The 26,114-nt window shown below is 39.6% G+C and overlaps 2 protein-coding genes across 2 annotated transcripts in view; one reads left to right on the top strand and one right to left on the bottom strand.

Annotated features, from left to right (window-relative positions):
* Nucleotides 1–26,114, top strand: part of Tmc1 (transmembrane channel like 1) — a 129,522-nt gene that overhangs the window by 86,574 nt on the left and 16,834 nt on the right. The window contains exons 14-15 of the mRNA XM_036178658.1: nt 13,254–13,382; nt 23,242–23,309. Coding sequence (XP_036034551.1) covers nt 13,254–13,382; nt 23,242–23,309 — 197 coding nt within the window. The remainder of the gene's footprint in view (nt 1–13,253; nt 13,383–23,241; nt 23,310–26,114) is intronic.
* LOC118591460 (beta-1,4-galactosyltransferase 2-like) lies at nt 9,641–10,877 on the bottom strand. Its single transcript, XM_036199794.1, is given in 3 exon segments — nt 9,641–9,794; nt 9,796–9,921; nt 10,497–10,877. Coding segments are annotated over 3 exon segments (549 nt in total). The 5' UTR covers nt 10,766–10,877.

Here is a 26,114-nt window from a genome sequence, read left to right as displayed (position 1 = left end):
TGACAGGCAAACCCCTGCTGAGTAGGATTAGTAGAATTAACTGTAATGAGTAAGCTATGGAAGGGCCATTTCTGAGGTGAGGAGACAGATTAATTAGACATGACGTATCATTCTAAGAGAAATTTATATTCTTGATGCAGAAGCTTCTGCCAAAGCCCTCCATTATGTCAACCCATAATAACACAAAAACCATGTATTGAGTTCTTCCTCTCTAAGGCCCCAGAACCTGCCTTGTATCTCAGAACATACTGTGGGCTGTTTTCTGAATTACATCTGTAGTGAGTTTCCCATTTCACCATTGTTCCTTATGGCCATTCTCCCCGTCCTTCCTTTGATTTCTGTTAGAAGACACTACCCCTCCCCCTGCTGGCTCTGCTGACTTTCTCATAAGTGATACACCTTTGGAGAAAGAAAGGCAGAAAAGAAGGGAATTATAGAATGTTGACTAGGTTGATGGAAAGTGGAAGAGTGAAGATAACTTGGTGGATACACCAGCTTTGAGTGCTGGTGAGCACTGGCCCTTGTGATATCAGTATTTCCATCCTTGTAGCTGAATCATTTCTATCCTTTAAAGCCATTTAAAAATGAAGAAATAGTAAAGGCAGCTGAGTTTATGTAATTATGAAGATACACCATAACAGTTCATGATTCTGTGGAGCATTCCAAGTGTTTGCTCTTCCTTTCCATGTATGCCTTCCATTTGTTCCCTTTCCATGACACAGTGGCACTCAAAGTTCTCTTGAGTCTTAAAAGAAAACCAATAAAAACAACGAGCAACAAAAAAACAACAAACCAAAACACAAAATTAACCAAACCAACCAACCAAACAAACAACCAACCAACCAAACAAACAAACAGGCTTTTCTTTCAGCTCTGCAGTGTTTTTCAAATAGTAATTTATTGTCTACAGTGGTATTTGAGAGACAGACAACAGAACCTTTCTTGTGAGCCAAGTAAGCATGTGAAGCTATGGCTGATATTGTGTTTTGAAGAGTAAGAAGCCATGTACTGAGGACCACAACGAGAATGGCTAACACTAATTGCCATCTAATGTGTCAAACATTAACTCCCTGACATTTTAAGCCAACCCTGTGAGAGCCACTCAAGCCTTATCATTATATAGATGAGAATACCAAGAGACAGACTTGCTCAACACCTTACAGGAAGTCAGTGACAGGAGCTGAATTTCACCTACACAGTGGGATTACAGAGCGTGCATCTTCCATTCAGTGCTGAATTATCCCCATGAAACACAGTTATCACCAGGCACAGCCTCTGGGCTTCTGCATGCTTGTACCCCTTCATGCTGTTTGCATACATGTGTGCCTTCATGCTGCCTGCATGCTTGTACCTTTTTCTGCTGTCCTTACAGATCGTTTTGCCTTGACCATTTGGCAACTCTTGGGTTTACAGACCAAAGCTGTCCAGACATTTCAACTAAATGACTTGGAGTAAGGTTGTGAGGTGTGAGATGCTCCTCGGGAGGCTTTGTCCAGCATGTCAGGAACTGAGCCTGGAGGATGTTCCTGAGGTAGCTGAGCCACCATTTCAGGAGATTCTCTTTTCTCCATAGCAGCATACCTATTCCACAATCTGTGACTTGATACAATTTATACTACCATGTTTAGATCCTCCTTGTGGATTTTATGTAAAATGTCATACCTTGGGAAGAAAAAAATTTCAGATCATGAGCAATGAACCTTACTTAGGGAAGCCTGAGAGACTTTCTAACCACTCTAAAATTTTCTCTTCCCAGGAAATCTTCCTGGACTGTCTGAGGAAACCAAAAACATACCCTCCCCAACCTACCTCTAGATCATGCTAGTTGTTAGGGTCTTCACATTGACTAGGGAATAAAAGGAGAATGAGAACATGGAAGAGAAAGATTTCATTCCAGAATAACCAGGAGTTACTAGCATGTATTTATTCACTTCATATTTATTTACATACCCAGAATTGTTGTATACTAGAGATATAAAGGGATTGAAAGATGGAACTGTTTTGTGAAAATTACAACCTGTTCAATACAGAGAGAGGCAAAGCCATTAATAATATAATTATAAAAATATTTCAAATATACATTAGGAATTAGAGATAAAATGCATGGAATCTGAGTGTTTTTTTAAAGTGCTTATCTGCATAAGTGAGCAAAGGAAACTTGCCTCAGTCAATGCAATGATAACATTTGTGAGTTGGTACAAACTGAGTTGGGAAGTGAATTAGGTGAGGAAAATTATATGCAGGGCCGAGTACCCTGAAAAATTGTGGAGTTTGATGGTCTGAAAGGCCAATAAGACTGAAAAGAAAAAAAAAGAGGAATAATACAAGAATAACATAGAATGCTGTATGCAGAACCCCCTACAAGGATAAGGAACTACTTGCCCCAGTTTTAAAACACCTATGGCAAAGGCTTTCTTTCTTTTCTGTCATTTTTTTTTTAATTCCTCTGCTTTGAGGTAAAAATGTCTTGCTGCTTACAGGCCTTTGTCGTGGGTTACTTTGCAAGGGAATTCATGCTAAAATAATTTAAAAGTACATATTAAGTGTTCAATAATTTTTTGTTTTTATTCTACTTACATTGTAGTTAACTTATTCCTCAGGTAGTTGATGTATATATTTTATTTTAATATATTATAAAATAAATATTAGTTTTTAATATTTCATATGGTATATGGCAAGGAGGGTAATGGTGGCTCATGATGCCAGGAGTTTAGGAGGCTCAGCTCTGAAGCATGAGGCTGGAAATTCACTGCTGACTTTGTCAAATGCTTACTTGCCCTATGAGACAATGCACTCATTATTTTAGCAAGGAGACCATCTAGAAAGATGGAAGTCAAAAATCAAAAGACTTTTTGCAGAGTAGTGATACTTCTTTTTCTTGTTTATTTATTTTTTTCTTAAGTAAAGGTCTCATAGACCCCAGGCTAGAGGTGAATTTGCTGTGTAGCTGAGGATGACCTTGAACTTCTGATCTTCCTGACTCTGTCTCCTGAGTACTAGGGTCACTGGTCTCACCACTGCCAGTTAACACAGTTCAAGGGGTTGAACTCAATATTTTGTATAGGCTGGGTGAGCACTTTGTCAACTGAGCTATATCCCCATCCTTGGTCAATACTACTTCTGAAAAATTATGGCTTTATAAATTCAGTGTCTTTAGTCTTCAGGGCACAAAGAAAAGGAACAGCAGAAATGAACCATGGTGAGGAAAATTTATAATTATTTGCCATTTTTATTAATGCTTACTGTCATATATTTCTGTGAGGTAATAGTGACCTTCCTGTCCAACTCACAATGTACATACTTCACATTTAAATTCAAACCCACACCACAGAAGTGACTTGATGTTTCTAGAACTTTCATTTATATATATCATTCACACTCATGTATACATATATGCATATGTACATGGGTGTTTTGTGAAAAATAAGTTCATTCCATGTATCTTATTTATTTATTTATTAATGTATTTATGTAATTAATTAATTAATTAATGGGGGCTGAGGACCGAACCCAAGGCTAGGCAAATGCTCTACCACTGAACTAAATCCCCAACCCCTTACGTATCTTATTCTATAGATTTTTAAATGAGAAAACAGGTTTTCTGGCTTAAAAAAAAAATCACTGTTGTGGTTTGAATGTGAAATACACTCCATAGGCTCATGTGTTTGAAAACATAACTGCAAGCTGGTGGCATTGTTTTGAAAGGTGGTAGACTCTTTAGGAGAAAGTGGGTCACTGTGGGGAGGTCTGGAGCAGGGTTAGCCTGAACTCCACTGATATTCATTCTTTGCTTCTTGATTGTCTTAGTCATGTAATTAGCTACTTCACACTCATGCCACTATGCTTCCCTGGTTAATGGACCATATCCCCTTCAACTGTAACCCAAAGGAGACCCTCCTCTCTTATGTAGCTTCTTGTCATGAATTCAGCCAACACCAAGGAAAGTCACCAATACAAGTGCTTTTTAAGCAACCTCATTGAAATTTCATCCATGTGCTGTATACATTTTATACTTCCTTTTATTTTAATAGAACTATTTTCTTTTTTTAAATTCATTTTATATACCAACCACAGATCCCCCTCTCATCCCTCCTCTTGTTACCCACCCCCTGCCTTCCTCCCCACTCTCCTCCCCACCTCCAACAGGGTAAATTCTCCCATGGAGGGACAGCTAAGCCTGTGCATTCAGTTGAGGCAGGACCAAGCCCCTCCCTGCTTTATCAGGGGTGAGCAAGATGTCCAACCATAGCTAATGGGATCCATAAAGCCGGCTCATGCACCAGGGATAGATCCTGGTCACACTTCCAGGATCCCTTCAAAGAGACCCAGCTATGCAACTGTCTCCCATATGTAGAGGGTGTAGTCTGGTCCCATGCAGGTTCCACAGCTGTCAGACTAAAGTTCATGAGTTCCTTTGAGCTTGGTTCAGTTGTCTCTGTAGCTTTCCCCATTATGATCTTGAATCCCTTGCTCATGTAATTCTTCCTCCCTCTCTTCAACTGGACTCCCAGAGCTCAGCCTGGTGCATACTTGTGGATCTCTGCATCTGCTTCCATTAGTTACTGGATGAAGGCTCTATGATGATAGTTAGGGTACTCACCAATCTGATTACTAGGGTAGGACAGTTCAGGCCCCCTCACCACTGTTGCTAGTAGTCTAATTTAGAGTCATCCTTGTGGATTCCTGGGAATTTCCCTAGAACCAGGCTTCTCCTTTACCCCATAAAGCCTCGCTCTATCAAGATATTTCTTTCATTGCTCTCCCACTCAGTCACTCCCCCAGCTCGACCATCCTGTTCCCTTATATTCTCATCCCCTATCCCATACCCTTTATTGACCCCCCCATTTCATAGTGTCCTCCTTTGTTTCCTAGCTTCTTTTGAGCTGTGGGGTGCAGTCTGGTTATCCATTGCTTTACATCTAGTATCCACTTATGAGTGAGTACATACCATGTTTGTCTTTCTGAGTCTGGGTTACCTCACTCAGGATATTTTCTAGTCCCATCCATTTGCCTGCAAACTTCATGATGTTGTTGTTTATTACAGCTAAGTAAAACTCCATTGTGTATATGTACCACATTTTCTTTATCCATTCTTTGGTTGAGAGGCATATAGGTTGTTTCCAGGTTCTGACTATTATGAATAATGCTGCTATGAACTTAGTTGAGCAAATGTCCTTGTAGTATGATTGAGCATTCCTTGGGTATATGCCCAAGAGTGGTACTAATGGGTCTTAAGAGATTGATTCCAAATTTTCTGAGAAGCTGCCATACTGATTTCCAAAGTGACTGTACAAGTTTGCACTCCCACCAACGTGGGGGAGTTTCCCCCTTTTCCCACATCCTCTCCAACATAAGCTGTCATCAGTGTTTTTTTTTTATCTTAGCCATTATGATAGGTGTAAGATGGTATCTCAGAGTCATTTTGATTTGCATTTCCCTGATGACTAAGCATTTTGTGCAGTTCCTTCAATGTCTTTCAGTCATTTAAGATTCTTCTGTTGAGAATTCTCTGTTTAGATCTGTAGCCCATTTTTTAATTTGGATTATTTGGTATTTTGATGTCTAGTTTCTTGAGTTCTTTATACATTTTGGAGATCAGCTCTCTGTTAGATGTAGGCTTGGTGAAGATCTTTTCCCATTCTGCAGGCTGTCATTTTGTCTTATTTACAGTGTCCTTTGCCTTACAGAAGCTTCTCATTTTTTAGGAAGTTCCATTTATTAATTTTTGCTCTCAGTGTCTGTGCTACTAGTGTTATATTTAGGAAGTGGTCTCCTGTGCCAATGATTTCTAGGCTGCTTTCTACTTTTTCTTCTATCAGACTTTTTCTTCTATCAGGTTCAGTATAGCTGGATTTATGTTGATGTCTTAGATATACTTGGATTTGAGTTTTGTATATGGTGATATGGATCTATTTCCAATCTACATGTTGACATCCAGTTATGCCAGCACCATTAGTTGAAGATGTTTTCTTTTTTACATTGTACAATTTTGGCTTCTTTGTCAAAGATCAAGTGTTCATGGGTGTGCAGATTAATGTCAGAATCTTCAATTCGATTCCATTGGTCCACATGTCAGTTTTGTTTTTATTCCAATATTAAGCAGTTATTACTACTATATCTCTATAGTAGAGCTTGAAGTTAGGATGATGATGCCTCCAGAAGCTGTTTTATTGTAAAGGATTTTTTAAGATATCCTAGGTTTTCCACTTTTCCATATGAAGTTGAGTATTGTTCTTTCAAGGTCTGTGAAGAATTGTGTTGGGACTTTGATGGGGATTGCACTGAATCTCTAAGTTGCTTTTGGTAAAATTGCCATTTTTATTATGTTGGTTCTACCTATCTATGAGCATGGAAGATCTTTCTATTTTCTGATATCTTCTTCAATTTTTTTCTTCAAGGACTTACATTTCCTATCATATAGGTCTTTCTCTTGATTGGTTAGAGTTACCTCAAAGTATTTTATATTATTTCTGGCTATTTTAAAGGGTGGTGTTTCTCTGATCTCTTTCTTGGCCCATTTATCATTTATGTATAGGAGGGCTACTGATTTTTTTGACTTATCTTGTATCCTCCCACATTACTGAAGGTGTTTATCAGTTGTAGCAGTTCCCTGGTAGAATTTTTTGGGTTACTTGTGTAGACTCTATATCATCTGCAAATAGTGAAAGTTTGACTTCTTCCTTTCAATTTGTATCCCCTTGATCTCCTTTTATTGTCTTATTGATCTAGCTAGAACTTCGAGTAGTATATTGAATAGATATGGGGAGAGTGGACAGCCTTGTCTTGTTCCTGATTTTAGGGGAATCACTTTGAGTTTCTCTCCATTTAATTTAATGTTGGCTGTTGTCTTACTGATTGCCTTTACTATGTTTAGGTATGTTCCTTTTGCTCCTGATCTCTCCAGGACCTTTATCATGAACAGATGTTGTATTTTGTCAAAGGTTCTTTCAGCATCTAATGAGATGATCATGTAGTTTTTTTTTTTTTTCAGTTTGTTTATATGATGGATTACATTGACAGATTTTTCATATGTTGAACCATCCCTGCATCTCTGGGATGAAGCCTACTTGACCATGATGGATGATGTTTTTCAATGTTTTCTTAGATTTGATTTTCCAGTATTTTATTGAATATTTTTGTATCAATGTTCATGAGGGAGATTGGCCTGTAATTCTATTTCTTTGTTGCATCTTTGTGTGGTTTGGGTATCAGGGTAACTGTAGCCTAATAGAAAGAGTTTGGCAATATTCCTTCTGTTTTTATTGTGTGGAACAATTTGAGGAGTATTGGTATTAGCTCTTCTTTGAAATTCTGGTAGAATTCTGCACTGAAACTATCTGGTCCTGGGCTTTTTTGGTTGGGAGATTTTTAATGACTGCTTCTATTTCCATAGGAGTTATAGGTCTATTTAAATTATTCATGTGGTCTTGATTTAATTTGGGTATATGGTACCCATCTAGAAAATTGTCCATTTCTTCTAAATTTTCCAATTTTGTGGATACAGGTTTTTGAAGTATGACTTGATGATTCTCTGGATTTTCTCATTGTCAGTTGTTATGTCTCCCTTTTTGTTTTTGATTTTGTTAATTTTGATATTCTCTTCGCCTTTTAGTAAGTTTTGATAAGGGTTTGTCTATCTTGTTGATTTTTCTCAAAGAACCAACTCTTTGTTTCATTGATTTTTTTTTTTTTGTACTGTTCTCTTTGTTTCTGTTTTATTGGTTTCAGCCCTCAATTTGATTATTTTCTGGTGTCTACTCCTACTGGGTAAGTTTGCTTCTTTTTTCTTCTAGATCTTTAAGGTGTACTGTTAAGTCGCTAGTGTGAGATTTCTTTATGTAGGCACTTAGTGCTATGAACTTTTCTCTTAGCACTGCTTTCATAGTGTCCCATAAGTTTGGGTATGTTTTACATTCATTTTCACTGAATTCTAGGAAGTCTTTAATTTCTTTATTTCTTCCTTGACCCAGTGGTGATTCAGTTGAACATTGTTCAGTTTCCATGAGTTTGTAGGCTTTCTGTACTTTGTGTGGTTGTTGAATTCTAACTTTAAGGCATTGTGGTCTGATAAGATACACAGGTTATTCCAGTTTTTTTGCATCTGTTGAGATTTGCTTTGTGACACTGTATATGGTCAGTTTTAGAGAAGGTTTCATGAGGTGCTGAGACAAAGGTATATTCTCTTGTGTTTGGGTGGAATGTTTTGTAGATGTCTATTAAGTCCATTTGAGTCATAACTTCTGTTAGTTCCCTTATTTCTCTGTTAAGTTTCTATCTGGCAGATCTGTCTATTAGTGAGAGTGGGGAATTGAAGTCTCCCACTATTAGTGTGTGGGGTTTGATGTGCTATTTAAGCTTCAGTAATGTTTCTTGTACATATGTGGGTGCCCTTGTGTTTGGGGTATAAATGTTCAGAATTGAGACTTCATCTTGATGAATTTTTCCTGTGATGAATTTGTAATGTTTTTCTCCATCTCTTTTGATTAATTTTAATTTGAAGTCTAATTTGTTAGATATTGGGTAGCTACACCAGCTTGCTTCTTAAGTCCATTTGACTCAGAAGACTTTTTCCAGCCCTTTACTCTGAGGTAATGTTTGTCTTTGAAGTTGAGGTGTTGTATGCAGCAGAAGGATGAATTCTGTTTTTGTATCTATTCTGTTAGCCTGTGTCTAACACAGGCAAATTGAGTTCATTGATTGTAAGGGATATTAATGGCCAGTGATTGTTAATTCCTGTTATTTTGGGGTGGTAGTGTTGTGTGTTTCCCTTCTTTGGGATTTGTTGTCATAGGATTATCCATTGCCTCTGTTTCATGGGTGCATCTAACTTCCTTGGGTTGGATTTTTCTTTCTAGTGCTTTCTGGAGGGCTGGATTTGTGGATAGGTATTATTTAAATCTAGTTTGTTTGTTTTTTTCCCATTAACGTTTTTTACTAAAGCACCTACACAAGTTTCTGAGCAACATATAAACTTTGAGCAGGCCCTGCGGCTCCTGCCTCCTCTCTAAGGCAGGGAGGCCAGAACCATTGACAGATCCAAGCCCAACCTGTCCCCCATGCAAAGGCCAACCCCATGATCCCAGGAAACACAGCACCCCTTCTGGCCCTCTCCTGGGGGCACTCCTCAGTAGGTGGCTTACCAAAGCTTGCTCCCTACCATATTAAATGAAAAAGGTTTCCCCTCCCCTGGAAGAGTGAGGGATACTCAGAGCTGAGAATTCCCCCTGGAAGAAAACACTGCCCCCTAGTCAAATCCTCCCACCTTTCCAGGCCCTAGGGAACTCAGGGGGTGGGTGGGAAACTGAGGCACAGAGGTGGAGTGACCTAGCCCAGGCCACTCCGTGAGGCAGTGCAGGGGCTGGCCTGACACTAACAGTGAGGAGGTCTGGGCTGGGGGAAGTAGGGCAGGAAGAAGGATTGACCTCAGAGAGGGCCATAAGAGGGGTTTGCCCAGAAGCCCCTCAAAGTCAGTTCTAAAATGTCTAGGTGCAGCTGGCTGTCTATTAAGACCTTCAGAAAACAGCTCACAGTCTCAGTCTTGGGAGACACCCCCCAGCAGCTGTCAGACAGGCTGTAGGTCAGTCCTCTGGCAGGCAACCCTCCACATCAGAAGGGCGTGGAGGGCCTTCGTCCATTAGTGTCAGCCGTGATTGAACCACGACATGGGTAGTCTGATGTCCACCGTGATGTTGGTGAAGAGTGGCTGCTGAGACACTTCCAAGACTCGGTACCGCACTGATCCAATGCCATCCCACTTCATGCTCATCTTTGTGTTTTGAGTCTTACTAAACCTCTGGGCGCGAGATCTTCATCCCAGTCAGAGAGATCTGGTTGAAGATGTCATCATCCTCACCGCCCCAGCCCCAGTACTCGTTGGGAAAGCCGTTGATCCTCAGAAACTGGGCCTTACTCAGGCCTGACATGTGGTGGGCATTGTGTTCCCTGAAATATCGTGTGTTCCCCAAAATAAACATTTCTGGGGTCAGAGAACAGATAGCCACTAGAACAAAGCCCAAAATGGTGGCTAGAAAATGGGAAGAGTAAGCCATAACAGAAGTTGGGTGGTGATAGTGCACACCTTTAATCCCAGCACTTGGGAGGCAGAGCTAGCAGGATATCTGAGTTCAAGGCCACTTTAGAAACAGCTAAGCATGGTGACCCACGCTTATAACCCCAGAAACCCAACCTTTAATCCCAGGGAGTGGGGGCAAAAAGAGAAAGGTATATAAGGTGTGAGGACCAGAAACTAGCAGCATTTTGGTTAGTTAAGCATTTGGCTGGTTAGGCTTTTAGGCTTTGGAGCAACAGTTCAGGTGAGAGTCACTGGGATGAGGACTAAGAAGCTTGCAGTCTGAGGAAACAAGACCAGCTGAGGAACTGGCAAGGTGAGGTAACTGTGGCTTGTTCTGCTTCTCTGATCTTCCAGCATTCACCCCAGTAACTGGCTCAGGTTTGATTTTATTAATAAGAACTTTTAAGATTCCAACAACACTGACACACCTCCAAAGTAGCTAGCATAGGGAAGCCAGAAGCCAAACTTGTCCATGGCGATGGCAAAGTGGCGGGGCTGGTCACCACAACGATACAGATTGCGGTCGTCCATAGGGACCAGGTCCACATCACTGAAGATGAAGCAGTCATAGGTAGCATCCTCCTTCAGGGCCTCTAGGAAGCCTACGTTGAGCAGCTTGGCCCGATTGAAGGTCTCCTCACCATGCTGGTTGATGACATAGGTACCATAGCACAGATGCTGCCGCCTCAACATGGGGTGCAGATAGTGGAGCCAATAGCGTAGGTGGTGCTCCCGGGTGTCTAAAGGGGATGATGACTGCCACCGTTTGGGATGGGGTGCAGTCAGGTGGCGTATAGTGGCCTCCCAGGAGCACGCCTGGGTTCTCTCTCTGCACCCGCTCCAGAGGCATGGGTGAGGTGAACTCGATGACCACTCGGCCCACAGGTCCTGGGCTGGGATCTGGGGCAGCACTCGGGCAGCCCCTTAGTGGGGCTAGGGCTGAGGGTTGCGTGCTCCTCCTCCTCTCATCCATTGATCCAGCTCTGCTCTGTCCCCCACCATGGCCCGCCCCACCACCCAGTCAGCGGTCCCTATGCCTCCCGCCCCCGCCCTCCCCCCACCACTGCTGCTGGGCAATTGAGAGTTTTGCTGGGTATAATAGTCTGGGCTGGCATCCATTGTCTCTTAGTGTCTGCATAATGTCTGTCCAGGACCTTCTGGCTTTCAGTCTCTATTGAAAAGTCAAGTGTTAATTCTGATGGGCCTACCTTTATATGTTACTTGGCCCTTTTTTCCTTTGTAGCTCTTAATATTTTTTATTTATTCTGTATGTTTAGTGGTTTAATTCATATGTGGCGAGGGGACTTCTTTTTTGGGTCCAGTCTATTTGGTGTTCTGTAACCTTATTGTATCTTCATAGGCATTTTCTTCTTTAGGTTGGGAAAATTTTCTCCTATGATTTTTTTGAATATATTTTACTGTGCCTTTGAGTTGGTATTCTTCTTCTATTCCTCTTATTCTTAGGTTTGGCTTTTTCATGGTGTCCCAGATTTCCTGGACATTTTATGCTATTTTTTTTTTTCTGGCTTTAGTATTTTCTTTGAGTGACAAATCTGTTTCCTCTGTTGTATTCTGCATGCCAGAGATTCTTTCTTCCATCTCTTGTATTCTGTTGGTTATGCTTGCATCTGTAGTTCCTGTTCATTTATTCAGATTTTCTATTTTCAGCATACCCTCGGTTTGTGTCTTCTTCATTATTTCTATTTCAGTTTTCAGGTCTTGAACGAACTATTTCCTCCATCTGTTTAATTGCTTTTTCTTGGGTTTCTTGGTGTTCTTTAAGGGGTTTATTGATTTCTTTCAATTTTTTGGTTTGTCTTTTCCTCAATTTCTTTCTTTCTTTCTTTGTTTTTTTGTTTTTGTTTTTGTTTTTGTTTTTCAAGACAGGGTTTCTCTGTGTAGCTTTGAGCCTTTCCTGGAACTCACTCTGTAGCCCAGAGATCCACCTGCCTTTGCCTCCCTAGTGCTGGGATTGAAGGCGTGTGTCACCACTGCCCGCCCTCAATTTCTTTAAGGGAATTTTTCATTTCCACTTTAAAGGCCTCTATCATCTTGTTAAAGTCATTTTTAAGGCCATTTTCTTCTGCTTCTTCTATGTTGGGATGTTCAGGTCTTGCTGATGTAGAACCACGAGGTTCTGGTGGTGCCATATTGCTCTTTATGTTGTTGAATGTATTCTTGCAATAGCATCTACCCATCTCTTCCTCTACTTGGTGCAAATGGTTTCTGTGTCTCAGGGAGTTGCTGTTGGTCCAGTTGGAGCTGGCAGAATCTGTGTCTCAGGGAACAGCTGTGGTCTCAGAGGATGAGTAGGTTTTGAGGGTGGATTGGGCTTGTAGGTTACAGGTTAGATGGAGGGCTGGTTCCTTCAGCTTCCTGCAGGAATCCTGCCTGCTAGCCTGCAACTGGGGCTACAATGGGTAGAGTTTGAGGGCACTGGTTGTACCCCTGGGCCTAAAACCTAATCGCTGGGGTGATCAGCTAGGAGAACAAAGACTCACCTCTTTGTCCAATTGGAGCTGGCAGAGTCTGGGTCTCAGTGAGCCACTGTGGTCTCCGAGGGTGGGTGGGTTTGAGGGGTAGATTGGGGCTTGTAGATTACAGGGTCAGGTGGGGGATGGTGGTAGTCGGGCCTGCCTCCAGGTATCATGCCTGCTGGCCTCCCACTGGTTGTACCCCTGGGCCTAAAGCCTAGAGGCTGAGGTGATCAGCTAGGAGAACAAAGGATCACCTCTTGGTCCAGTTGGAACTCACAGAGTCTGGGTCTCAGGGAGCAGTTGCAGTCTTGGAGGATGGGTGGGTTTAGGGGGTGCATTGGGGCTTGCAGGTTACTGGATCTGGTGGGCCATTTTACAATTTCAAAGCATACAATTCAGTGCCAGATGCAAATCTAAAATTTGTGCCTGTTGAGTGTTTTTCCACCTGCTTTTAAACTTCTATGTCATAAAGTTTCTCAGTAAAAAGAAGAAGCTGGTATAGGGATCTGAGGATGGAGCTGCTTAGCTTAAGAGTAACAAAATACAGGGAGTTATTTTTCATTTACTAGATATGCCTGCTTATTTTTTTGTCTTTTGTTACTAGCTATAATCTTCAAGCTATTAAAACATGACAGTTTTGATATCAGTATTAGGGTCATCCAAAGGCAGAAATGTGTTCATTAATAAAGATTGTTTCATACCAGGAGTTTGTGCGTCTCACTGTTTCCGATGTCCTGACCACTTACGTCACAATCCTCATCGGTGACTTCCTCAGAGCGTGCTTTGTGCGGTTTTGCAATTACTGCTGGTGCTGGGATTTGGAATATGGATATGTAAGTATGGTGCTGACTTCTCCTTTATCAGATTTCTCTTCTGTGAGTCATTGTTTATACATACTCCACAAGTGGAAGGGTGCCTCAGAGTTACACGAGTGAGGTCACCTTGTGAGATGTCAATAAACAAAGATTCATCAGTATAGATATTTGTAATGAGTCTTTCTCTGTCCTGCCAGCCAGCTCCCAAATAACGACATGGAGACTTCTCATTAATTATGAAAGCTCAGCCTATAGCTTAGGCTTGTTCCTAACTAGCTCTTATAACTTAAATTAACCCATTTATTTTAATCTACGATCTATCACATGACATTACACCTCTTCCATCTTGTACCTCCTGCTTCCTCCTCATGTCTTTTGGTGTCTATTCCCTCCTTCTCCTGTCTCTATTTGCCTGGAAGTCCCACCTATCCTCCCTGCCTAGCTATTGGCCATTTAGCTTTTTATTAAACCAATGACAGTGACACATCCTTATACAGTGTAATCAAATATTTCACAACAGTTATAATTCAGAAGAGCCCAGATTTGGGTATCACAGTTTCCAATACTGAAGTAAAGCCTACATTGAGCAGCTTGGCCCTGTTGAAGGTCTCCTCACCATGCTGGTTGATGACATAGATCCCATAGCGCAGACACTGCTGCCTGAACATGGGGTGCAGATAGTGAAGCCAATAGCGTAGGTGGTACTCCCAGTGTCTAAAGGGGATGATGACTGCCACTGTTTGGGCTGGGGTGCAGTCAGGTGGTGTATAACGGCCTCCCAGGAGCACGCCTGGGTTCTCTCTCTACACCCACTCCAGAGGCATGGGTGAGGCTCTTGAAAGTAATGGACCTTGAATTATCAATTAAAATGTCATAGGAATCCTTGTTCCCATGGTCAGTTCCCTTCCCATGAAGGAAGTTGGTGCTGATGCAAGATTGATATAAACTGTGTACTCTTTATATCCCTGTGAATTTTGCTGTAGGACTGGATAATTATCACGTACCAGTTACTATATAGTACACGAGGGGATGAAAGGACTCAGTGAATATGGCTTTTGCTTTATGAGGCTCACAGACTAACAGGAGCCTGACAGAGACAACAGTGGGAGACTGTGGAGATTTAAGGAAGACCTAGTTTGCTGACAGGGCTTTGCTTAAATGGTGCTCAGGGGCAGCCTACAACAATTGCAGAGGTTTCTCTGAATCTCTCTAGTGTTGACTTTATCACCAGCTTTTCCTCTATGCCCAAGTTAAAATCTCCCTCAGTCTTCAGGGAAGTGTAGAGCATACATGGTCCTTGGTCTACCATGTCAACAGGTCTCTGTTGTCCTCTTGTATAAGTACAACTGGTTTCGGTTAATCCTTAGAGATGGGAGTCACAGAAGTGATGGTGCCCCTGTGTTTAAGCCCTCCATGGCTTCGTGAGTACCCCAAATTTGCCCCAGAGACCTTTCCAGGGCTCTCAGTCTTTTTAAACAGTTTGCTTCTTTTCTTTCTACCTTAGCCTAGTTGCTGCATTCTAATTTTCACAAATATGGACGTTTTAAATTTTCAGTCACAAAAGGATTTTTTAAATTTGCACTTATTATTTCTCCCTCAAAGGGATGCTGCTACCCTAGAACTGGGCATGAGCACTTCCTTCTTGTCACTAGGCATCCCTTGAGTATGTCACCTCCTCAGAGTTCTTCTCTGACCACCATTTTAACATAGCCCATCTAATGCTATGGCAGCTTACAGTTTGGTTTTATGAACAAGATGCACAACTACTTGACATTCTTTTTAAACTGCTTATTATCCATCTCCTCCTACAGTGAGGCATCTATGAAAAGACAAATGTCTGTTGTTTGAACCAGGCTAGCCACATGGCAAATGCTCTCTGTTGATTGTGTGGTTGAACTTGTACATCACATCATGATACCATGAGGGCAGCAGTAGCAGCTGGAAGAACTTGTCCTCTTTGTTAGCTTGCCCCACAATGTTGTTCTGGTTGTGTGTTCTAAGCCAGCAATGTTTCTCTTCCCACCATTGAAGAAACATTCTGCTAGGTGATCTCACTTCCATCTCATGTTTTCTTGTACATAGACGAAGCCCACATTTAAGATTCTGGGTTACATCTTTTGGCTATCTGACTTTGAGATAGTACCTTTTATTAGATCATCTCTGTAACCATCACTTAAGGTGCCCCTTTGGATGAGGCAAAAGCAGTTAGGTAATGTTCTCTGGTACACAGCTGTGAGGTAATGCAGCAGATCCCGGATGTCCCTGTGCAGTTTTCCAATTGCTTGCTATGAGGTATTCATCTGGCTTGGATTCATTTCTATTTTCCATGCCTGATTCAGCTCTTCTGAGGCAGACATAAAAATTGTCATCTCTTTCTTAGATCATGGCTTATATTTTGTTTGCCCTTTATCCCTAGCTGCTTTCTTCTTAAGTGGTAGAAAAGTTGACTATGAATATGAAGTCAATATAGCATGACCTGGATGCATAAAAGCTGTAATTAAATGACTGTAATTTATTATTTATTGAGTGCTGACAGAGCTCTTGGGTTAGTAAAAAGTGCAGGAAACAAGTTTCTGTTTTTAAGTCATAAAGAAAGAATTTTCTTTCCTTTTACCTTTGGAAGGTTCTTTGAAGAAAAAGCCAGAATCAAAACAAGTTATAAAATGTTAATGTTGGATGATGTATTTTTTTGTGGATCATATCATCCTGCCAATTGTCTGACTAACTTCCTTGGAAACCTGCTGGTGCTAGCCACTATGAGCAAAATCATACAAGGTGCTGAGGGGCATGGACATGAGGAATCTAGAGCCCATAGAGAGGATGCAACTTAGACCTGAAGTCTTGATTTTAATTTGCCTGCCCAGTGTTTGCATAGTTTTAATGAGCTAATACTTTCAAAACTTGGTACTTCTACATAATACATTTTCTTTGTTGACATATTAGAAAACCTGGTCATATTAGACTCATATTACCAACTGGGAAGACATATGCAGAAACTCCCACCTTCAACCATTAGCATATTCATCCTTCAATTTTTCAAAGACCACTACCCTTATTTTGCAAACTGTAAGAATCAAGAAGGGCATACAAGGTAAATAGAAAAGGACAGATCAATTGTTCTCAGACACTGGTGTGTATGTGTGGGAAACAAGAGGGGTGGGGAGGAGTATACTTGGAGAGGGAGGCGTGTGAATTGATCTTATAAGATGAATAGGATTTTGAGAGACAAAGAAGACATTCCTTGGAAGGGACAGATGATACAGGGCCCCAGAGACAAACCCTGCAGTGTTACTGTGCTCTTGCTTCAGATTTGCTAATTAACAATTTTTTGTCCATAAAACACTTACCATGAAGGGAAGAAAAACTTGATGAGGTGAAGAGAGATATCCAAGTATCTTCAGAAATTGAGAGAAAATATTGCCATTTCTGTCACAAAAAATATTTCGTTGTTTCTCAGAATTTCAAAATATCCTGTGATTTTTTTTTAGAAAAATTTGAAAATACAATGAAGTTCAATATAAAAATTACAGATAATCCTACCACTAGTGAGAACATTTAAATTACCTGAATCCAATAATCTTAATATTACATGCATGTATATATTATGTATTTATATGTCCCATTATAGATTAAATATGTGTATGTGTATATACATGTGTGTCCATATAGTCATATGTAATCTATATGCCTATTTTGGAGCACCTGACTGGCTGTGTCACCATATTTTCATGTTACTGCTAGATTAAAACATGCTATTTATCTGTGAGCTGAGGACTGAGCCCAAGGCCTTGATCATGCTACCTTGTTCTTTACCACTAAGCCAAAACCTTAGCCCTTTATAATGAAAACTTTTATTTATTTTCATTAACATAGATTAATTGTACAAAACAGTCAGATTTGCTATGATATTTAAAAATAGCATGATATACTTTTATCACAGTCACCCTTTGTTTATTCTCCCCCATTTCCCCTTCAACACCCCAGAATGTCCAAATTTTAATTTCATGTCCATTTGAGGACCCCCTACATTTCATAATGATAGAAAACATTCAATCCCTATTTTTATGATTCTAGTTTATTTTTATCATGATGATCTGCCTTTCATCAATTTTTTCACAAATGAGATAATTTTGTTCTTTTAAAATATAATATAAATTTTAATAGTTTTATGATATTCTATATCTAGATTTAGAAAACTTTATAATAGTTTATTGCTATATCTATATATGTTAAAATACTGTCATGATGGCATTTGATATGTAGGTAAACATGATCATATATACATTATAGTGGTATCCACAACTTTGTTCCTTATAACGTATTTCTCTAAGCTGACAAAGAGACAAAGGGTTCCTTTTCTCTCTTTTATTTGTTATTGTTGTTGCTTACCAGTTAAGTGAATGTCTTAACCTAACATTTAATTTATGCTGACAACAGGCTCTCTATTTATCAACAGAAAGAGTCCAAGTACCTGAAAAGATGTAGGATTGTATGCCAGCATGTGTGAACAAATCCACTATCTTCTTCATACTTGTATTTTTAAGGGGAATCTTTGCTACATTAATACAAATTAAAACCATGAGAGATTTCCTTGAGATCTGATGAAGAGGCTCAACATTCTCCATAAGCATGCATGATAGTCAGACCATCTGAGTGGAGTCCTGACTATTTGGCCTTCCGTAACATTCCATTTTTATTTAGTACTTACTATATATCAGAAGTGTTACAAATAATTTAGAAATTTGTAAATTATTTTTTCATTCTATGTAAAGAAACCAGCAATGCTGTGAAGTAGGTATTATTTTCACTCCATAATAAACTAAGGCTTAGAGAATGTTAAATCAATAACTTATAGCCAGTTAGAAGTAGAGTTACAACTAGAACCCCTGTCTAATTTACTTCAAAGTCATTAACTGCATTTATAGCATATTGAATATTTACTGTAACCCAGGATATCTAATGACTCTTCCAAAGAATGAATGCAATATATGGCTTCTTAAGTTTCCAATGCTCCCTAGAATTGAGACATTACATTCAGAAGAATAGAATAAACATGAATGAGTAAGTGGCAGAAGATAGAATATGCTCCCTAGGTAAATATGAGATTGTCATTAGGAAGACAGCATGGTATAGAGTCAGTAAGAAGATTTGGACATACCTTGATGGAGGAAGAATGAATGTGGAGAACATGTAGACAGACTTTATTTGATGGTGCACTCCAGTATATGGATAGAGTCAATCTGCAGCTAGCAGGATCCTACTTCTCAGCTAGGTTGAAGGGCAAAACCTCAAAGGCTGAATCATCCTGGTAGATCAAGCTAAAGGTTATCCTAGATATATGGTTCTCAATTTTTATCACCCATCAGAGTTCACAGAGGGCCTAGGAGAATTTAGCAGTTCTGTTCAGTTGCTCTGGGGCAGGGCCCGAGAATTAACTTTTCTCAGCAGCTCCTTGGTGACCCTGTGACTCCAGTTTGGAGACCACACACAAGTACCACTGCTCTGGAGTCACAACTCAGGCTAGCCTGCAGCACCGAGTGGAGTGGTATACCAATGGGAATTGGGAATTGCATGAAAATGGTCGGGCAGGTCATTGCAGAATACATTGACTTTGAGGTCCTGATTGCATTTCATAGCATCTGTATGGTGGCATTCTGCTCCAGATAACTCAATTTTCAAGGACACAATGGATTTCCCCAGGCTTTTTGTCCAATGAGCCATATATCTTCCTTGGGTGGATGCCTGATTCTGGACCACTATAAAGTCCCAAAATTTAAAAAAAAACATGCCTTCCATCCCTCGGTTATTCCTCTAACCAAACACAAATGAATCATTCTGTTATTGGCATTGTAGGCTGGGTGAGTGGCTGTGGATGAACTTCCTATACTACTCTCATTATATTACCTCAGGTTCCATGTAAACATGCTGATTTCTCCCTTTCTCATGAACTATCTAACTTTTAATGCATTATTTTTTCCCATTTCAGAGGCAATTAAACAAATATATTGCAAATTAATTTATATTTGGTGAAATATTTCTTTCACACTTTAAATATAATATAATTGCATGTTTTCAAATAGCTTCCCTCTAAAAGAATGAACACTGAATCATACATATCTACATAGCTTCTTGCCTTCTCATAAATGTGTCATTTTTAAAGTGGGGTATTATGTGCTTACTACATGACATATTGAATATCATTTTTAAAGTGTTTACAGAGAAGAAATTTTTAAATAACAAGGCTTAGTTTTAATAAATATCAGATTTTAGGTTATGAAAGGATGTTAGAAAATTTCTAGTCAGGAATTGGTGGTTGTTCTCTGAAAAGGAATGGGCAATGTTTTCAACTCTCTGCTTCGGTCAAAAAGCAGTGTTTTACTCTAAATCTGTGAGAGACAATGCATGAAGAGTAGGTGCAGCTTTATTCTAATAAAAAAATCACTTACAAAAGCAGATGGCCATTCATCTTCAGTTTATGGGCTGTAATGTGCTGACTCCGGGTCTATTTTATTTCATTGATTTATCTGTGCGGAAACTGGGTCCTCAAGAGATGAGTGACTGGCCCACCTCACGTACTCAAGAAACATTGGGGTAAATGTAAATCCAAGTTAAGTGTCTAAACAGAAGACTACAGGGCACAGAGGACACCCTTGCAGCCTGGCTGCTTCCTGTCAGTTTAGAAAACCAACACCTTACCCCTTTAGTTACTTCTGCTGTTTTGGAGAGGCCAGAGGATTCCCAGGATGTCCCGTGTGTTTAAGATTTACTTATTTTTTATTTTATGTGCATGTGTGAGTATCTACTTGTTTGAATATGTAGTACATGTGTGTTAGTACCCACAGAAGCCAGAAAAGGTTCTGGATCTGTTAGCACTGCAGTTACAGGTACTCATGAGGTTTCCCATGTGGGTGCTGGGAACTGAACTGAGTTCCTTTGCAACAAGTGCTCTTGACCACTGAGCTGTCTCTCCAGCTCCTCCTTTGTGCTCTTCTAGTCAGCTAGCTAGGTGTCAAATATCTCATTTAAAATGGCTTTGTGGGAGAATAAAAAGACAAGCACTTAAAGGGTTCCACTTGTTACATGTCCCATACTTGGTTAAATCCTGCTACCAAAAGAGACCACAGTTGAAGGTTTGATTCTTGAAATGACGATAAGAAGCTGTTCCAGGCCACAGATGGTGCAGACCACCCAACTGAGCAGTTTTCAAATGTGTTTTGGAATCACACAGGCTCTGGGTAAAAATCAAGCTCCAGGCAAAAAAGCTTAGAAAGTATAGAACAAAGCAGTGAATGGAAAGATCTGGAGATTGGATTGTCCAGAGAAAGGTACTTCCTCCTTTCCCCTCTCTTTCCTTCCTGCCTTCCTTCCTTCTTTTTTCTTTTTTCTATTTTCTTTCCTCTGTCTCTCTGTCTGTCTCTGTCTGTCTCTGTCTCTCTGCCTCTGTCTCTCTGTCTGTCTCTGTCTCTCTGTCTCTGTCTTTCTGTCTGTCTCTGTCTGTCTATCTGTCTTTCTCTGTCTCTGTCTCTCTGTCTGTCTCTGTCTGTCTGTCTCTCTCTCTCTCTCTCTCTCTCTCTCTCTCTCTCTCTCTCTCCCCTTTTTCATCTATCTGTACAGGGTTTTACATATCCAAAGCTGGCCTCTGACTTGCTGTGTAGCTGAGAATGATCTTAAACTTTCTGATCCTCCTGCCTCTGCCTCCCAAGTGCTCAGATTGCAGGCATGCACACCATGCCTATTTTATCCTGGGGCTAGGGTACATAGGTGGGGTTTTGTGCATGTGAGGTAAGTGTTCTATCAGCTAAGTTAGAGCTCTACTCCCATAGACTTGAGGTGAAAGACACTTTTTATTGTTGATTTTAGAACACAAGCTTTAGGCTAAACCTTTTGTATCCTGTGAATATTATGCTCTGCTCCCAAAAGAACTTCAGACTAAATACTTTACATATATCCTCTAGCACTGTCTTGAATAAGTTTATATTGAAGTTGCCCAGGTCATCTTTGTTCCTTATTGAACACACAGGGCTGTTCTTCATTAGGTCTCATCTTACCATTTTATCTTGTTTAAGCATTATTACTCTGTCATGTTTGCTGTTTGTGTCCTGGATCTGTTTCAAGGTAGACTGTCAACATTTTTAAGTTGTAAAGGAAAAATAATATTGTTTTTGGGAAAAGTAATATAAATGAGGCTTGAATTTGTAAGAGTTTTGACAAGAGGCATTAATAGGGATTTTTTTGGGCATTCAAATTAAAGACCTATTATATCTTCTTACATGTGTCTTCTGATATTATTTAACTTAGTTCTTTGCCAATTTTACATATATAATACATTCTGGTTATCCTCTCCTTGCACCCTTTTATTTCCATATCGCCTCTGAGTTCTCATGCATACAAAAATTGAGATACTCTCTGGTCACTGTGGTATGTTTATGTATATGTACCCATGAGTATGTATGTATATATGTGTACATGTATGTTGATGGATGTGCATGTGTGGATATATGCATATATATATGAGTATGCGTGTATTTGTTTATTAATGTGTGCATGCTAATATATGTGTTTATTTATATGTATGTATATATGTATATGTATGTATGCATATGTTGAGGGATGGAGTTGTTATTGGGACTGAAGAGAGTAGGATCTGCACTGCTGTTAGGAACCTGCCATACTCCATGTTTCTCTCATGCACTCTTCCTAGCCCTCTTAATTTCTATGCTCAATTTGTTAGTCTACCCTGAATTCTCTATCTCAAATGAAGAAGGAGTCAATTGTATTAAGCATGCTAATTAGCATGAAGTCCATTGATTTAGAAACTTTCCTAATAGGATAGCTCATGTATTAACAGGAAGCCCTTTTCTGGGTTGCCCTTGGACAGATGTCTAATACTATTGGAGGGCCTTAATGCAAGAGCAGCTTGAAGTTGCTGCCCTGAGCTGGACAGGGTTGTTTATGACATGGCAACTAGGCATTCAGTTTAGTATTTTCTATATATTTTCTTTCTATATTTACTTTATTATAAAGTTAATTCACATTTTTGTTGAAAAAATGTTAAATATATAAATCTCTGTGTCACTCCCATTTGCTGATGACTTATTGGTCTTTTTTCTACTTACAGTTCCACACAGGATTTCTTAAAGAATAATACATGAATATACTAAATAGTAGACCATTATATATTTTTGTTTAACATTAGAGCACAGTTTTCACTGATATAATAGCCTTTTAAACTGGCCAAAGATATCAGCAACAATATATTATGGTACAAGTATATTGTATGTATCTAATGTTGGCCACTTAAATGGTTTCATCACGCCTCATTAAAATTTATCAGCATTTCAGTTAACATTGTTAAGACAAATTCCTACAAATAGACTTACCAGATCAGAGAAAGTGGGATTGTAAAAGCCTTCAAAAGGTATTGTCAAGCTGTTTCTAATGACCAGATGAAGTTTTTACTTTCATCATTCAGGTAGAAGACAGTGCCCTGCCATACTCTCATTTGGGGATGTCACACATATACCATGGGTACATGTGTGGAGGTCAGAGAACAGGTTAAGAGATTTTTGTTGTTGTTACTGTTTTTTTGTTTTTCTCTTCCCACTATGTGGGCCTCAAGATTAGATGCAAGTTGTCATGCTGGGCAGCAAGCACCTTCACCAATGAAGCCATTTTGCCAGCCCTATGACTGACTTTGAAAATGAGTCTTTGTGTTGAAAAGCATTACATCCTTCTCATTCTATGTATTCTAGTCATTATTCTGCTACTGTCATTGAAGGGGAGTAGTGGGTTTAGGTGTTCTGATGTGAAGCCACTTGCTGATTGCTTTCAGTTTGAAGTGCTAATCAAGCGTGTGTGTGTGTTTTTTTTCCTTTAGCCCTCCTACACAGAATTTGACATCAGTGGCAATGTCCTCGCTCTGATCTTCAACCAAGGCATGATCTGGTATGTCAGCTGGTGGACATTTAAATACATAGGGAAAGTCTCCAAGGTCATTGCTGTAGAAGGAATTTCAGCTAGGTGTAGAGAAGACCCCATTCTGTGGATTCCAGCTCTTTATTTTCCTAGAGATGGGTGGTATAGAGAGCTTAATTTTTCCATATTTTAAATCATCAGCTTGTTTGGCAGAGTTCTCCTTCAATAAAAATTGGGAGTCTGTGCTCCTTATGATGGACTGATTTGAATATTCTCTTCTTACATCCTGTCACACCAAGATTGAACAGGAAACTGTCACTCATCAATGGTCAATCACATTAGCACCTATAAGGAATGAACTATGTTGCTGTACATGACTTTTGAAAAAAACACCTGATAATATTTTCTTGTCACTATTAAACACACTAAAAGCATATTTGATAACTTGAAAAAAATCTTACCAAATCCCGCAGCTTCTAGATCTAGATACAACATTATTTTAGGAAGTTCAAGTTAAAAAGAAGATCTTCACTTCATAAGGTGTTGAACAGGGCCATTTGCACAAGGGAATTTTTATTTTGATGTGAAAAGATTGTGTCATATGTTCTATTAAGTGGAGGCATTTTCACTCTAAATTCTGACAGGTTATGATAAGTTGATAGAGTGAAAGCCAGTCTTGAGTTTAAAAATTGAATCACAGCATGCAATTCATGTGGGGATGATGTGTCTTAGAATCTGTCATTCTCTGCTGAGCATCCCAACCCACAGGCAGTTATAGTCAAGCTATTTTGTCTTCCTAAGGACATGTGCTGAAGGCAGCATTGTACTAACTACACCACTGTCCTATCACAGGTGCCAGGATAGCTTCAGCTACTGTTTCTTTCTTAAATTAGTTTCATATATCATTCAAATCTGTCAATCAGAATCATTAGACCCAGTGAGTGTTGATAGAGCCTGGAGCCCTCTGCAAACAGAAAAGCCATTTTGCTTCAGTAAACTAGGGGTCACTCCCAAGCCTCCATCATTCCACCAGTGGGACCTGTTGAATTTCTGCCTCCAAAGGTGAACCAGTACAAAAAATACAGAATATAAAAATATTTTTCTTGGCTGTCAGGTCAGACACGGTTAAGAATATAATTCCTGTTCCCTTCCTTACTTTCTGTGTTTTGAAAATATGGCTCCTGTGTCCAGAGAGTCACTAAGGAGTACAACACATCCTTTATTCTTCATGTAGGGAAGAATGACAAGGGGAGCTAACCTGAGTACTCACAGGCTCAACAGAGGGAGGGAGCAGCTCCTATAGGTTCTGATCTTTTTTACCTCCCAGAGGAGAAGCATCTTCCATGGCAGAAAGTGGGTAGTGCAGCTACTAGACTGATGCAAAACTTGTTCCTCCTACCTGCAGCATCCATACAATGCCATCAATGCCTCTGGACTGGTGATGCCACCAGTGCAGACTTAAGTTGAATGTGTATTGTTTTTTCAGAGCTAGCACAACAGAATGATCTAGAAATCGCTTTTATTGTCAGAAAAGCCTTTGTAATTGCTACCCTGATTGATTTTGCCTGTAATTTTGTGACTAGTCTGCTATTGTTCATACTACAATACTGATAATATATATATATATATATATATATATACATATATATATATATATATATATTTACAGTTTGTTAATGAACAGAAAACTGCATGCTTGAAGTCTTTGTATTATCACTTCATGTCTATTCTTCTACACTGCTCAGGCTTGCTTGCAGTGAATTTGATTAGGACTTTAGGTACAAGGGTGTGTAATTTTAGGAAAGTCTAGATTTTAAATGATATACTAAATTTTGTATTAGACTCAAGTAGGCTGTGCATAAATGAAACAGATCCCTCCAGATCTTAATAACTCAAGAAGTGATTTGTGTTTTGTGAGTATAACAAAGAAAGACACATCCCTGAGTTTCAGAGGCAAAATAACTATTATTCTATTACTTACCATGAGATTAGTATTTTTCATGGATATTCTTTGCCTAACTTCCAGGAAGTTGGTGAGGGGGTGGGATGTGGTATGGTAGGAAGGTATGGGGGAGTAACATGTAAGAATAGCAGATTCTTTCTGCACAGGGTCCACACACACCATGATTCTGTTAGTTTCTAAACATGAGGAGCTAGTGCCCATTAGACATTTTCTTTTAAAATAATCAAAACATGATAGGGAATTTTATGTTCCATTCTATTGGCTTGTGACTTGAAACATTCAATTATTTCTTTAAGAGTTGCTGAAGATTGCAGATTACTTACACAAGTATCGTTAAAGTGAAAACATTTGTTGTGATTTAACTTAATGATCAATATACCTTCATTTGCACACTTAGTTTAAAACTAAATACCATACCTTTCTGTAATATGCTGAAATGGGAAAAGCACATAATACTTTTAAAAGAGCAGAATATAGAAAGGCAGTAAATATTAAATGGTGGTGTGAGGGAGAAAAGTGTCAGATCCATTGGGTATCCTCCATCCAGACTGTCACCTTTCTCCCCTCATTTTCTCAGGTGTTCGGGGTGGAGTAATTTACAGGATACATGCATGGCCCTGGAGCAGCAAGACAGGCCAAATAAAAATGCTTCCCTTTGCTGTTATCATCTTAGAAGAAAGTCATTTTATGAAGCTAAGATGGTGTAATGATGTTTTTAGCTGACAGATGATGGCATTAGGTCTGGGTAAGAGACTTAGTGGGATGAGATGATTATAAGTCACAGACCAAGATGAGGTGACCGTTAAGACTGAGGCATTATTGCGCCAGGACTGGCTTTTCTAGGTTATGCCTGTCAAGTCATGTGCTCATCA

This window comes from Onychomys torridus, chromosome 1 (genome assembly GCF_903995425.1).
Source record: "Onychomys torridus chromosome 1, mOncTor1.1, whole genome shotgun sequence".
In the NCBI taxonomy this organism is placed as follows: Eukaryota; Metazoa; Chordata; class Mammalia; order Rodentia; family Cricetidae; genus Onychomys; species Onychomys torridus.
The sequence above is the reverse complement of the archived record's forward strand: the minus strand, read 5'-3'. Positions and strand labels throughout refer to the sequence as shown.